We start from the raw sequence: 13,534 nt of genomic DNA on the forward strand, positions 1-13,534 counted from the left end.
TTATATTGTATAAAGTTAGTGGTAGTTAATGTTTCTTTAATCTGTGTGTTTTTTGTCTGTGGACAATAATTTTGGGACGGAGAGAGTATATAGGTATTTGGCAAAAGTAGCTGGAAGCTTTTGAAATATATAAAGCTACATAAAAGACAACTGATTAAAAATAAATAAATATATAAATATATTTTTAAGGATAATTATGGAAATTGATTTCAAAAGCTTGGTAGCGTTTTGTTAAACGCTACATGAAATAACTTTTAGATTTGGAGCGTTTTGTTTAAACTAAAAGTTAAACACTCGTATTATCAAACAGAACTTTTTGTTTAAACTAGAGTGTTTTGTTAAAAGCTAAAAGCTCTCAAATGCTTCCAAAAGCTCGATGTCAAACACGCCCATAATGATGTGTAACCTAATAAGTTGTTTTAAAAAGTTTAGCTAAACAACCCTAAGATGTCATTTCATTGTGTATTTCCTTATAAAACACCAAAATTTAATTTAGGACCATTTAAAATCAAAAGCAACGGTTTAGCTGCTTTTAGTGGCAATGTTAATCTATTTGGGCTACCTAAAATCCCATTCCATCATATAATTGGGTCTAATTATAGCCCGTTACCAGTTTTGTGGTTAAGTCCGATAACACAATGAGTCAATGACACAAACGCTCCGACTCCGACACATCAATGGTGTTGCAATTGTCGAAGCTCCCATTATTTCGCCGTTGCGGGTGGCTTAGCTCCAGCAATGGAGTCTTCTTCACATCCGAACATCAAAACTTCTCTCAGCTTCAAGGTACTTCTGCGTAATTTCCATTTCTTCGTTTCTTATCATTCGGTTCCTCGCGTTCATCTGTATCCAGTATTTCATGTATAAATCTGATAAAAATTGAGTTAAATTCTTTTAAAAAAATTTGGATATCATCAGCTTATTAGTGATTGTAGAATTTCTCGTGGAGTTCAATGATTTTGAGGTATTCTAACGCCCTTTTATGTAGAAAAGGAAGTATTCAACTATTAATTATAATTTCTGATGTCCAGTATTTACCTGTTGTTTTGTTAAGTGTTCATAGTAGTTTATGACCTAGTTACTTAATGCTCCACAAAACTATAACGATCAAACACATTTGGGTACTATTTTTTTTTTTCTGCCAATAAGGAAATTTGAATATTTCTTTTAAGGAAAGAATTATTATTTAGGTCGTGGAATTGGAATCCAGCTCCTTTAGCTCATATTTTGAACTGGTTACGCTTGAATTTTGATTCCTGGCTATGCAATTATGCTTTCAAGTTTCAAATGATATCAAGAGAAAAGGATTATGCTCTAATGATGAGAGTGATGAGGTAGTTATGATTTATCTTCTACCAGATGTATTCTGACTACTTGTACATTGCAATCCAGTGAGATGGCCCAACACCCACAAAAATTGTCCAGTCAGAAGCTTCGCCACTCTAAAGTCAGGAAAAGTTATACCGCCAAAGAAGTGAGCAATTCAATCTCTCTCACCAATTTAAGATCAACCTTGAATTTGATCTATTATTCTCAATTTATGTTTATAGGAAGAAGAGATTGGATGAAGTATGTCTTGAAAGGTTTCAGCAGTACAGTCGAAACTACATTCAATCATGGATCTTACAAGGTTGCTCATCTCATAATTGATAATTCTGTGTTTTTTATGCCCTAGTTCCTCAAAGCTGACTCTTTGTTCCCAAGTGTTTGCATTTATTTTAATTTATTTTTATTTTTTTTTACTTTAGGCAAGGTAATTGTTGATGGGAGAGTTGTAACTAAATCTGGACACCCTGTTTCTGATAAATCCGTTGTGGAAATCAAGGCTGAAATCCCGAAATATGTATGTAGGTGATTATTCTCCTAAATAGCTTTCTTTGTATATAAAATTTGGTTTCATGTTCGTTGTTCAGTTTGTTAACTTGATGTTTACTTTAGAGCAGGACATAAATTAGAAGCTGCCATTGAACAGCTAGGAATCGATGTTACTGGTAAAGTGGCTCTTGACTCAGGGCTATCAACTGGAGGGTTTACTGATTGCTTGCTTCAGTATGGTGCTTCTTTTGTTTATGGTGTTGATGTAGGATATGGACAGGTAAATGTTATATATATATATATATATATATATATATATATATATATATATATATATATATATATATATATATATATATATATATATATATATATATATATATATAATCAGAAAACACAAAATGATCGATTTATGGTTTAAATTCATACTAATTTTTTGTATAGGTGGCGGATAAAATTCGTCGAGATGAACGTGTTTCTGTTATTGAAAGGACAAACTTAAGATATCTTACTGAACTTCCTCAGAAAGTTGACTTGGTGACTTTGGATCTTTCATTCATTTCTATACTTGTGGTGAGAGCATTAACTTAAAAGCCCTTCCCTTGTGTAGTGTGTTTGGTATTTCATTCCATCCAACAAAACAGACCCATCATAGACATAAAGTTTATTCATTTCAATGATTTGTGTTTCATCTCTTTTGTAGGTCATGCCTGCTGTTATTAGCCTGATGAAAGAAGAAGCTACTTTAGTTACACTAATCAAACCTCAATTTGAGGCTCGTAGATCACAAGTATGAAAAAGCCAAATTCTTTTTCCTTTCATGTTTTCATCTCCTTTTTGTGGGTTAAATATAAGAAAATCCTCACATTTCAATTATCCGGACAGGTGGGAGGAGGTGGAATTGTGAGAGATCCCTTGGTTCATCAAGAGGTATATAGTTTCTCTTCATATCAAATTACTTTTCATAATTGTTAAAAGACAAATCAATCTTCATAATTGATGGATAATTATAGGTGCGTGAAAAGATAGTGAAGGGTGTGGAAGATCTAGGATTCCAATGCAATGGCTGGATAGAGTCTCCATTAAAGGGTGCTGAAGGAAACATAGAATTCCTAGCTTGTTTTAGCAGAACAACCGTTGACTCACCAGTTAAAGTAGAGTAGATTATTAGAACAACTAAAGTTTTGGGAACAGATGTTATAAAAGTATCCAATGTTGATGACAGCATGAAATGAAATGTTTTAACTAATTTAGCTTTTTAGCATTTCAAGTGGTAATTTTAGACCAAACACTTGGCCTACCACTGTAAACCATGATACCAAGTATCTGTCTGTTGAATTATGATCAGCAAGAAGTAGCTTCATCCACTCGCTTGTCCCACATGGATGTAACATGTACCATGGTCTATTCAAGTATGGGTGCTCCTATATTTAAGAAAATGAACATCAGATCAATAAATCAACTTATCTCTATGTTGATTATTTATTTAAAAGACTTGATGAAAACAATAACTTACTTGTTGAGTTATGAAAGTCCATTTTGAATCCATCAGCACATCGCTCGATTTGGTTGGTAGGTTCTTTTCAATTTCACCAACGTTCAGAGGTTGTCCATCTACATACTCCATAAGCATCAGTTATCACTTATCAATGCATGTAATGAGACATCATATCTAAGTTCCATGCATTAAGGCAGTGATCAGCTTACCACTAGTTTGTGCATGGAAGTATAGCACCGGAACCCTATAGGAAGAACTGTAAACCACATGGAAATCATACCAATCTCCATCATTACTATCATTGTTGCTCTGTACCTTGCAAATTCATACAATTTCATCACTCATCATTAGTATTATCCTCTTAATCTCATGGAAATTGATTTCTGATGCAATCTCAAGGCCTAACAGATAACCAATAATGTTCCTAAAACTCTATGCAATGTTACACTTTTCATGGAATGGTTCGATTAAGCTGAAATCAAGTCAGAATGGGAATGTCACAAACATAAACATAAACATACCAAAGTGGCAGTATCAAAAGGTTCTTGGTGATCATTAGAATTGCCTTCATCATGCTCTTCCTGCATAAAATATGAGACATCAGATAACATTTTTCATGTCTTTGTATGCCAATTTTGTGTTGCAGTATGAATTCAAAGCTAGACCTCAATTGATCTCGGAAAGAACACGTGCTGTAAAGACAAATATCCTTCAGTAACTCTGTGAAACCCTAATCTGCTTGAGCAATCAATCCATGACCACTCAGGAAAGCCAGAATTGAACTCGTTCCACTTTTGAGCAAAAGCATTAGCAGAATTTTGGAAATCAGTTGACGAGAGGCTTCCATCCAAAGTTGCCTGGTCTGAAGCCATTGCAGCCTGAGGAAATAGTCACTGATACCAGTATATGAAGTTTTCATAAATATAAGTTTAAGTTCTTCATAAACGCCTATTTACCAAAAAAAATTAACGGGAAATTACAATATTATCCAACAGATACACTAATAAAACTTCTATACAAAGATAAATTTCACATCAGGTTATAAATTTTGATACTAAATAACGTTTCTTCATCTTAAATTTTCAAAATGCTCACCAAGTACATGGCAGTACAGTAGTGAAGATATATAGTCAAAACAGAGATGGAACTAAAAGATCAAAAATTAAACCAGACTACATATTGAGATTCAATTCGCCAAACCTGTAACGAATTACAGCAAAAAAAAATAAATAAATAAATAAAAATAAAAAAATAAAAAAACTGAACTGTAATTGAGATTCAATTCGCCAAAGCACAGAATTCAAGAGGCGGTATTGTAACTAGTTTGCAGAAGCAAAGCTACGCATAGGAAATTCAAACTCCGAAAACCTAAATCAGAATGAAAAGTTAATTACCGATTTTGAAGCTCCAAATATAGTCAGCTAGACCATTTCATGTCTGCCAGGACGAGGAGGATGATTGATCAATGAATATGAAGGAGAAATCGTAGGCAGAAGAAGGAGACGCAGAACCCGGCTTTCCTTCTAAAAAACACTCAACAACAGGAGTGATGAACCGGGCGAAGAAGATGAACGTGAATTTGGGCGGAATTTTTTGACCCGAATCATTTTTGAATGCAAGAAATACCTAGTAAAATTGTACCATCGAAAACAATAGTTTTTTTTTTTTTTTTAACTGCAAATAATTTAAATATTTTTTCTAGGATTGAACTCATGACCTCCATGTTAGTTGTTAGATTATAAATCTTCTTATTAACCAACTAAGGGGTCCCGACTTGTTAGTAGCAAATGGATCAAAGAAAGTTGTCCAATATATGAAAGTGCATTTCAACATTTTAGTAAAATTATCCAAGATATGAAAGTGCATTACAACATAACGACTCAGCAGAAAATAACTTTTCAATTTTATGTGCACTGCATGCTCAAGATTTCTAGTTATGCCTATAGATGGATTTGGCCAACATATGTCTCATATGGAGTATCCTACCATCTTCAAATATCGACCCATGATTCCAATATTCTCAACCAACGAGATATATCTGGTGTGCCGCAAGGTATGTTTGGACTATTTTGGAGAGCATGCAGTTTATTGCAAAGAACCCATGGGGTTCAAATACAGGTACGATATGGTTAGGGATGTTTTGGTCGACATATGTAAGCGTGTCGGGGTTTCTACCAAGAAAGAGACTCTTATGAATTTCCTGACTGACTCGACAAAAGGAAGGTCAGCTCTTAGACCGGCTGACGTTTTGATTTTTGGATGGGTTGGAGGAAAACATGTGTGGACCTTATAGGGGTATCCCCTCTCATAGGTTTGAGGGTCGGGGGTTTCACGGCGGGACATGCTGCATTAAAAGCTGTCATATGCAAGGTCACCAAACATGAGAAATCGTGCATAGAAAATCAATACGTGTTCATACCATTTGCATTTGATACGTTTGGTTTCCTTACGTCTGATGTGGTGGAGTTCCTTAGTAGAGTACAACAGATTATGCATAACAATGTTATATTTCCTAGATCTATGGATGTAGTCTTCAAAAAAATTGACTTTACCATACAAAAAGGCTTAACGACACAACTTATTGTCTGTTTGTCTTCTCATTCGTTGTACGACGATAGCTAAGATATATTAACTTTTAAACTAAAAAAATCATATTTGATTGATTAAAAAAATGTCTACTTTTTACAACTTTTTTTCCCTTGAAAATTAAGCTCAAAATTTGTGAAACAATGTGCGACAAAAACCAAAATTTAAACAAAAACATAAAAACGATTAATTTAAGTTCATAACCACAAACAATGTAAGGAAATTGCCCCCGACATCGCATGATATAAAAATACCAAATTGCCCCTATCATAGCAAGATGGAAAGACCATTTTACCCCTAATGATTTGTAGATATAACGTGTATTGCCATATTTAATAAATCGTAAAAAAGCTTTTGTGTGTGTAAAGAAATATATTAAAATTTAAAATGAACGTCATATATAAATATAAAAGACCTAAAAAATATGTTTCATCGTTAACCAAGGGTTTCTGCTGCAAAAAGCAAACTCCTAGTTCTTTTATTAAATATTTCATGTCATTCATTAAAATTCAGGGTAATCATAAAAATGACCATATCATATTAAAAAAAAAAAAAAAAAAAAAAAAAAAAAAAAAAAGTTAGATTTGGATTTGTTTTTGCCATTTTTTGAAATGACCGTTGAAATCGAAATAAAGGCATTGCGGTTTTCGGACACTATATCAAGTTGGTTTCCTTTCTATTTGCACATTCCTCTCTAAAAAAATCTTTCGCAACCATTATCCAAAAATTGTTCACATTCACCGACTTTCCTTAAAATGGCGGTGTGAAGGCAACCTGTCATTATGTCGTGACCATGTCGACTAAGAAGATGAAAATCATGCTCATCTGGTTTAAAAGGGGCTACATGGACCAAGGGTGTTGTTAATCTAGTCATTGTCGTCTGATCGAGTTGTTGAAAGAGCTTGACTATGAAGGGACTGTAGCGGGTTAGACACAGCTGGTCGGGGGTTAGGATCACCTTCTTGATTAGCTGATTGTTGGGCGAAACAAGTTACATATCTAGGAGGGCTGGTATCATGGTTTAAAGAGGGACCTCGAGACACTACACGGGCAAGATGTAGTGTCAAACTTATATCAGTGACAAATGGAATAGAGTGAAATCAAATTGTTTGGTATGTTACTAGTTTGGTTGGTTGTGTTTCTAGATTCCTTGTTTTACTTACACATTGTAAATTAGCTAGCCTTCCGCAAGAAATTTCGCAAATACTATGTCTTCCCCATTTAGAGAAAAAAAAAAAAACAAATCACGGTGGATGCAAACTGCAAAGGACGTCACATACTCACATGACCTAAATATTTTACGTACTTAGGCTAAAATATCATCAAACGTTTCTGAGAAACCTAAAAACAAATATTAAAGAAACAAGAGATACATTGATGTTGAAAAGTTGAGTCCAAATCTCCAATGGCAGGGTCACATGATGGTGCAAAAGCTGACCCCCTCATAATTAGCATATGGATCATGCTCTTGATATGGATATGATGGCACATAGGTTGCCGGTGGCAGGGGGTTTTCATAGCCATAGCCATAGCTGGTGGTGTCGTAATTAGAAGGCAGATACTGAATCCCAGGTGGCCTCCTGTAAGCACTACTAGTAACTGGGTAGAATTCATGCTCAGGCAGTGGCCTTATATCCCTCCTCCTGTAGGAGGAGGATGAAGGAATATGATAACCATAACCAAAATTATGATTATTATAATTATAGTTATAGTTTGTGTGTCTTAGCTGTGGGTGATTGAGTTTTACATTGACGAGCTCCGCATGTTCACCTGTCCGCATCACTGCCTTGAGAAGTATGTTTGGATCAACCTCTCCAGATATTTTGAAAATATTTTTTTCAGCATCCCAGGTCACCGAATAGACTCCTACCATTACCATCTCCGTTGTTAAATCATAATCAAAAGTCAAAACCTAATTAATTTGATATAATAAATAGACTCCTACTATTACTATTTTTTGGCTGCTAACATAAAAACCTTACCACTGATAGAACGTAACACCTCAATCGTCTTCATCATACACGACTCACACTTGGAGTGGACTTTCAGGCAACACTCCTTCAAAACAAAAAAACCAAATTCATCAAAAACCATCGTTCGTCTAATTTAATTCCTATGGTGATTGCTAAACTACATACAGTAATTAATTAACCAGATGGGATGGGTTTAATTACCATGTCTGCGCATGGCTCCATGGACATCAAATCAAACAACACGAAACAGAACAGAGCGGTGGGTGAGGAGATCAAAGAAACAAGTTATATTTCTTAACTAGTTATTATTATAACGATAACAATCCTAGGTAGCTAGCTATCTTTTTATACGTATTTGGAATAATTGTTTCTCCAAGATCATTTCCATTTTTGTTTTAAGGAAAGAATCTAAGTAAATCGTGGTTACAATCACACAAGATCTTAAATCTATCGCAGAAAAAGAAGCTCTATCAGCTTCCAGAATAGAAACTAAATCAAAGAATTGTAAAAAAAGATATCGTCCAAAATCTATAAATACAAAATATATCGTCTTCCCCATTTTTGCATTCATGGTTTCAAAAAGATATGGTCATATCGTCCATGCCATTCAAAGTTGTAATTAGAATACATCGAATCTGTTTATGTGCTCTATAGAGCTAGGCATATCTTCTAATCTGTTTTGTTCATATTATTGCAGAACTTCACCATTAAAGTGGATGTTGAAGGTTCCTGGAGGAAGACAGTGAGAAAGGTATGTTTCTGCATCTCATGGAAACACGCCAAGCCCCACTTATTGACCTATTTTAACATTTCTAGTAAATGGAACAAACAATATCACGTTGTAAAATTTGTGGAAACAATTACAACTCTCATTTCCTTTCATTCCAGAGCCAAAGATTTTACACTCCTAATCGGATCAAATAAACATAATGAGACTAGGAATACGCAAAAGTGTTGAATAACATGGTCTATTAAAAAAAATAAACATATCGAGTTGACTCAGTGAGTACAAAATGAGTCGCATCCTTATTGAGGCTTGGATGGAGTTGGAGAGGAAGGCGGCTTCATATCAGGATACTGCATTCAAAATGTAGCAAAATAATTAGTTTGGTTGACTTTCAATCATTTTGCTGATGAAAAATGTATGATCTTTTTACCATTGAGTATGGAGACAATGATCTGGACACGGGTCCCATAGATGATGTATTATGTTTGACAGAACCATTGTTGGTTTGTTTGCTTTCAGCTACAGAATCTATTTGGCTCTTGACTTCACTTTGTTCGTTGATTGCTCCATTGTTATTTACTTGTTTTGACTTATTGACTTTTGTTTTGAGGTTGATGTGTACGGAGGGTGGGAGAAATGTTTCTTGTATTTCCTGTTAACCAAAGAAAGTGCATAACAAATTATAATGGGTTGCTTGGAACATTAGCGTGTTACAATTAGTAGTAGTACTTAAAAGTATGGAGAAATAAACAACAGGTTGCTCTAAAAAACTGATCACTGAAATATGAATTATCAAGGAAAAAGTGAATGATACCAGCCACCCGCTGTTGCCTCTAACTCCACCTCGGATAGCATAAGCCTCTTTGAACCCGTTGTTGAACAATAACTCGGCTACCTTCATGGAGTTACCATCAAAACTACCTTACAAACAAAACAAAGGAATCATATACAGATCAAACTTCTCAGCTAAAGGAAAGATAAAAGACACATGGGCAACACAGTCATTTTCAAGTGAAATGAAACAATATATACAAACACTTAATAAGGAGGGGATCAAACTTCTTATTCTCTATCCATGTAGGAAGACCAATTTCAATTTGAATTAGGATTCATATACAACATAAGTATATTTGCCAAGACCCTAATCATTAGATAATATTTAGTGCTACTTATGCATTTTTAGATTAGGTTCCAATGAGTGTCCTTCCAATTGAATTGCACATTTAGACCAAATAACAAAGGATTTAACTTGGCCATTTGTTTATTAATTTTAACATACAAACACAAAGATTGGGATTAGTAGGTGCCAAGCAGTTTGTGAAGAAAGGTAAAGTGGTGGTGCTATAGTCTACAATCCAAATAACTCTATGATTTTAAATGTCTGTTTGTATGCAAAAACTCACTTGTCAAGAATGCAAATGGTGGTATTTGCAGGATCCCCGAAATTCTCTTTCACTTTCTTTGCAAAACCGTCGTCATCCCCATCACGAAATTCGACCTGAACAGCATTCTTACTAAAAATCTTCAAATTGGGCGAGCCCAGAACCCTCAGAGTCTTGTTATCTCTGATATCTAATAGCTGGGCATTTGGGTCATCCTTAAGCTTTTTGAAAGCATCAAGAGCAGATATGTCCTTGTACTTTCGCAAGTATTCTTGAGTCGCAGGGATGACAAACAGCCAAATGAAAACAACCCCAGCAACAAAAAACGGATATCTGTTGAAAAAATCATCAATTGAAACCAAAATCGACTCTAGGTTGATTTTGCTAGACGATTGGTCAATGGGTATTTCTTCAGAGGCAAATGAAGAAAGTGGAAATGGAAATCCCACAAAAAGGAAAGCCAGAGCTTGGGATTTGAGGGTAGTGTTGGTTGATTTGGGTTTTTTCTTGGTGAAATGAGAAAGGAATCGGATGGAATTTGGGGTTAAATGGCAACTAGTGAAAAGGAAAATGGGATTGGGTGTTTTGATTTTGTGGAATTTAGGGTTCTTTGGAGATGGTCGGGAAGCTGGGAGACCTATGGAGAGAGACTCCATGAGAGACAAAGAGAGAATCAAGAAGAAATTGTGCAAAGCTAGAAGAGATGATAAGATGGATGGCGGGATGATAATTAACCACCGTAACCGTGAACGTACTTTAATAATTACAATAACATTATGGAGTTTTCAGTTTTCTATAAAAACATTGACGATAGAAAAATATGGTCTTATTTAAAAAATCATATATAAACTATTCATATAAAATAAATAAATAAAATTTCATCATATTGATTCATTGTTATAATAAATAAAAAATTTCAATATAATATATACGTCAGGATTTTATTATATAATATAAATAAATAATTTTATTATTTTATTTAACTTAATGCAACATACGGATATTCATATGTAAAGATGAAATTTACATAGGAGAAAATTAATTAGGAACGTAATAATTTTTGTTTTATTTATTAAATAAATTATATTTTACTAGGACATATTATTCTATTAAATTTATTAAACTATTCATAAAACATCATTATTACCAGTAATAAGGATGGACGGAGTAAACAACGAGTTGGATGACTTTTTGAGAGTATGGACGGTACTGCAAGGAAAATCATTTCCTTTTTTGCGATGCCGCATAAATTCATCCCTCGTGGGAAAACTAACTCGTTCCACTACTTCTTAGCTTAACTTTTAGTTAATTGCACTTTATGCATCGAAACTTGAACCAAAATGTGTTTGAATTTGAATTAGGAAGAATAGATCTTTATGTGTCGTTGGTTGGGAAGATGAAAATGAAAGAAGAGAAAAATGTGATATGGTAGTGAGGTGTCAAGTAGGTTCAAAGCAGTGGGGGTGGACTCCCTCAACTCTCCTATGTTTAATGTTGATTTGACATTTTTTGGTTACATGAATATTATGTGACTTGAATATTATGTGACTAGAAAGAATGTGTTTGAAAGAGTAATAATTTTTTTTTTCCTTTGTATAGAAACTATCATTTAACTTAATAAACTAAATACCATTTTTTAACCTTTTAAGATTTTTTATTGAGTTTGACATCTCTCTTTGTGTGTGTGTGTGTGTAATTAGTGTAACTGTAACATCCGGATCTTAAGGTACTTTATCTGTAATTGAAATTATCATTTTGAAGGTTGACACGACGTGGTGGAGGCACCACCACGGCGTGGCGAGGCGCTAAGGATTCATGTGTTTCATTTAAGCCACCACGGCGTGGCAGTATTAGCCACGACGTGGTGAATGGCTGATATGAAAACCATATTTTTCCGGTTTTGCTCCCTATTTAAAGGAATGATGAGGCTAGGGTTTGCTCATCCTCAGCCTCCATCAGCCCCTTCAAGCCCTAAAGAAATCCCTAATCACTTTCCTCCACTATTGAGCTAGTTTTGGTGTTCCTTGAAGCTAAAGAAGGAAGAAGGGGGAAGAAGGAAGCAAAGATCAAGCAAGCAAGTCTCCATTCTTTACCTTGGCACACTTCTGGACCTTTGTAAGTGTCCAAGACTTGATTTTTATCATGTTAGGTTGCTAGATCTTGAGTTTTGTCCCATAAACTTCTTGTTCTTATTTGTTGGAATGGCGAGATGTAACATCCCAAAATTTAAGATCAAAAATTTCGTTTTAATTAAGTTATTATAAAACCAACAGTATAAGAAAACATTCATAATAACATATGATGGCAAACCAGTATGTCAATAATCTAAGCATGTCATCATAAAACAATATCAGAGTATAATCCTAAAGATCTCATGTGCGGAAAAATAGTGTGATGCGTTGCAATCGAGGCAGCTCCTTTCTTTTGAAAACGAAGTACCTGAAACCAAAATTGTAAACCGTAATCACAAAGCTTAGTGAGTTCCCTCATCATACCACATACCATACAAATCACATAATGTCAGGCATATCTAGGTGTCCAGCCTACCCTGTCAGACATATCTGGGTGTCCGACCTACCCTGTCAAGCATATCTGGGGGCTCGACCTACCCTGCTGAGCATACCGGGGTGCTCAACCTACCCCACTGTCAGGCATGTCGGGGTGCCCGACCTACCTCATGCCAGGCATATTTAGGTGTCCGACCTACCCTCTTGTGTATCTCAACCGGTTATGGGGACTATTTCACCCCTACCACTACCACATAATAACATAACATAACATAGACCTACCGACAGACATATCGGGGTGCCCGACCTACCCTTTTGGTCCTTTTGACCGGATATAGGGACTATTCCCCTACTACCACTATCACATAACATCATACCATACTAGCACATAAAACATAACAGATAGTGGCATACCAGACAATTATCACAAATACAATCATCTAACAAACAACTCCTACTAGTGGACCGGCATTATGGCCTTAGACCCACTTCTATTGTAAGGTAACTCACTTCGGACTACTGAAATCCATTACAAGAAGTCCTTAGTTGTTGTCCTACCAACTCCTCGAACTATCAATACCAAAATATCACCCAATTAGCAGTTGAGTCTCAAACCATGATCCTTAATTCTTACTTGGGGTGAAATGACCGTTTCACCCCTGGTCCATTCAATACTCACAATCGAGGCCCAAAACTATAAAATCCAATAAAGTCCATCAATGGCCCAATTTTCCAAACTAGGCCCAAACCCTTTCATGGGCCTTTTCCTAAAGCCCATTGGGCCCAATCAAGGTCTAACTACATTGGGTCCACTAAGGCCCAATTCATCATCCAAAGCCCATTAGGACAAGCCCAACCAGAAGTCCATTACTCTAAAATCCTTAGCCCATTATGAGCCCAAACCAAAGGATAAGTCCAATACCAAGCTAGCTCACAATCAAAGATCCCAAAACTTGCTCAGGTGATGCTCACGCCATGAGCACCTTATGCTCACTTCATGAGGTCATGATTTTGGCCCAGAAACTTCCTCGAATACGCTCTCACGT

The 13,534-nt window shown here is 35.4% G+C and overlaps 4 protein-coding genes across 10 annotated transcripts; 1 reads left to right on the plus strand and 3 right to left on the minus strand.

The window, feature by feature from the left end:
- Positions 1 to 627: 627 nt before the first annotated feature.
- LOC111903941 (uncharacterized) lies at positions 628 to 3,064 on the plus strand. The gene is made up of 9 exons (XM_023899709.2): positions 628 to 786; positions 1,393 to 1,474; positions 1,551 to 1,630; positions 1,749 to 1,851; positions 1,939 to 2,095; positions 2,260 to 2,388; positions 2,519 to 2,605; positions 2,701 to 2,745; positions 2,829 to 3,064. Exons 1-9 carry the CDS (start codon positions 678 to 680, stop codon positions 2,976 to 2,978), a joined length of 942 nt encoding a protein of 313 aa, XP_023755477.1. The 5' UTR covers positions 628 to 677; the 3' UTR covers positions 2,979 to 3,064.
- On the minus strand, positions 2,958 to 4,925 carry LOC111903943 (ubiquitin-like-conjugating enzyme ATG10). 7 transcript variants are annotated; one of them, XM_042898111.2, is made up of 7 exons: positions 4,708 to 4,925; positions 4,409 to 4,513; positions 3,979 to 4,191; positions 3,835 to 3,894; positions 3,523 to 3,622; positions 3,332 to 3,429; positions 2,958 to 3,239 (listed from the first exon to the last, which is right to left on the minus strand). In XM_042898111.2, the coding sequence occupies exons 2-7, from the start codon at positions 4,415 to 4,417 to the stop codon at positions 3,066 to 3,068; spliced, it is 654 nt and encodes a 217-aa protein (XP_042754045.1). In that variant the 5' UTR covers positions 4,418 to 4,513; positions 4,708 to 4,925; the 3' UTR covers positions 2,958 to 3,065. The 7 variants fall into 7 exon arrangements, with proteins under 7 accessions (XP_042754045.1, XP_042754044.1, XP_052623337.1 ...); XM_042898110.2 differs by having other exon boundaries at positions 3,523 to 3,628; positions 4,708 to 4,924; XM_052767377.1 differs by having other exon boundaries at positions 3,523 to 3,628; positions 3,979 to 4,261; positions 4,708 to 4,924.
- A 1,642-nt stretch (positions 4,926 to 6,567) lies between these two features.
- LOC111903939 (heavy metal-associated isoprenylated plant protein 42) lies at positions 6,568 to 8,580 on the minus strand. Its single transcript, XM_042898143.2, has 3 exons — positions 8,074 to 8,580; positions 7,882 to 7,957; positions 6,568 to 7,765 (listed from the first exon to the last, which is right to left on the minus strand). The coding sequence occupies exons 1-3, from the start codon at positions 8,098 to 8,100 to the stop codon at positions 7,314 to 7,316; spliced, it is 555 nt and encodes a 184-aa protein (XP_042754077.1). The 5' UTR covers positions 8,101 to 8,580; the 3' UTR covers positions 6,568 to 7,313.
- Positions 8,581 to 8,719: 139 nt separating this feature from the next.
- LOC111903940 (rhodanese-like domain-containing protein 4A, chloroplastic) lies at positions 8,720 to 10,766 on the minus strand (the record flags this gene model as incomplete). The annotated part of the gene is made up of 4 exons (XM_023899708.2): positions 8,720 to 8,949; positions 9,030 to 9,251; positions 9,414 to 9,516; positions 10,003 to 10,766. Coding segments are annotated over 4 exons (1,140 nt in total), but the record flags the coding sequence as incomplete, so codon positions are not given.
- Positions 10,767 to 13,534: the final 2,768 nt, after the last annotated feature.

The sequence above is a fragment of the Lactuca sativa genome, chromosome 9 (genome assembly GCF_002870075.4).
Source record: "Lactuca sativa cultivar Salinas chromosome 9, Lsat_Salinas_v11, whole genome shotgun sequence".
Taxonomy (NCBI): Eukaryota; Viridiplantae; Streptophyta; class Magnoliopsida; order Asterales; family Asteraceae; genus Lactuca; species Lactuca sativa.

What these genes read in the sequence shown, in the direction of transcription:
- LOC111903943 (XM_042898110.2), bottom strand. An exon ending in TCTTTCCGAGATCAATTGAG is followed by an intron (nt 3,895 to 3,978) that starts GTCTAGCTTTGA and finishes TATTTTATGCAG; the next exon opens with GAAGAGCATGATGAAGGCAA. An exon ending in GGACTTTCATAACTCAACAA is followed by an intron (nt 3,240 to 3,331) that starts GTAAGTTATTGT and finishes TCTTAAATATAG; the next exon opens with GAGCACCCATACTTGAATAG.
- LOC111903941 (XM_023899709.2), top strand. Translation starts at nt 678, where the DNA reads ATGGTGTTGCAATTGTCGAAGCTCCCATTATTTCGCCGTTGCGGGTGG. An exon ending in AAAGTTATACCGCCAAAGAA is followed by an intron (nt 1,475 to 1,550) that starts GTGAGCAATTCA and finishes TTATGTTTATAG; the next exon opens with GAAGAAGAGATTGGATGAAG. An exon ending in TCAATCATGGATCTTACAAG is followed by an intron (nt 1,631 to 1,748) that starts GTTGCTCATCTC and finishes TTTTTACTTTAG; the next exon opens with GCAAGGTAATTGTTGATGGG.
- LOC111903939 (XM_042898143.2), bottom strand. Translation starts at nt 8,100, where the DNA reads ATGTCCATGGAGCCATGCGCAGACATG. An exon ending in TGGAGCCATGCGCAGACATG is followed by an intron (nt 7,958 to 8,073) that starts GTAATTAAACCC and finishes TTTGTTTTGAAG; the next exon opens with GAGTGTTGCCTGAAAGTCCA. An exon ending in GGTGTTACGTTCTATCAGTG is followed by an intron (nt 7,766 to 7,881) that starts GTAAGGTTTTTA and finishes TGGTAATGGTAG; the next exon opens with GAGTCTATTCGGTGACCTGG.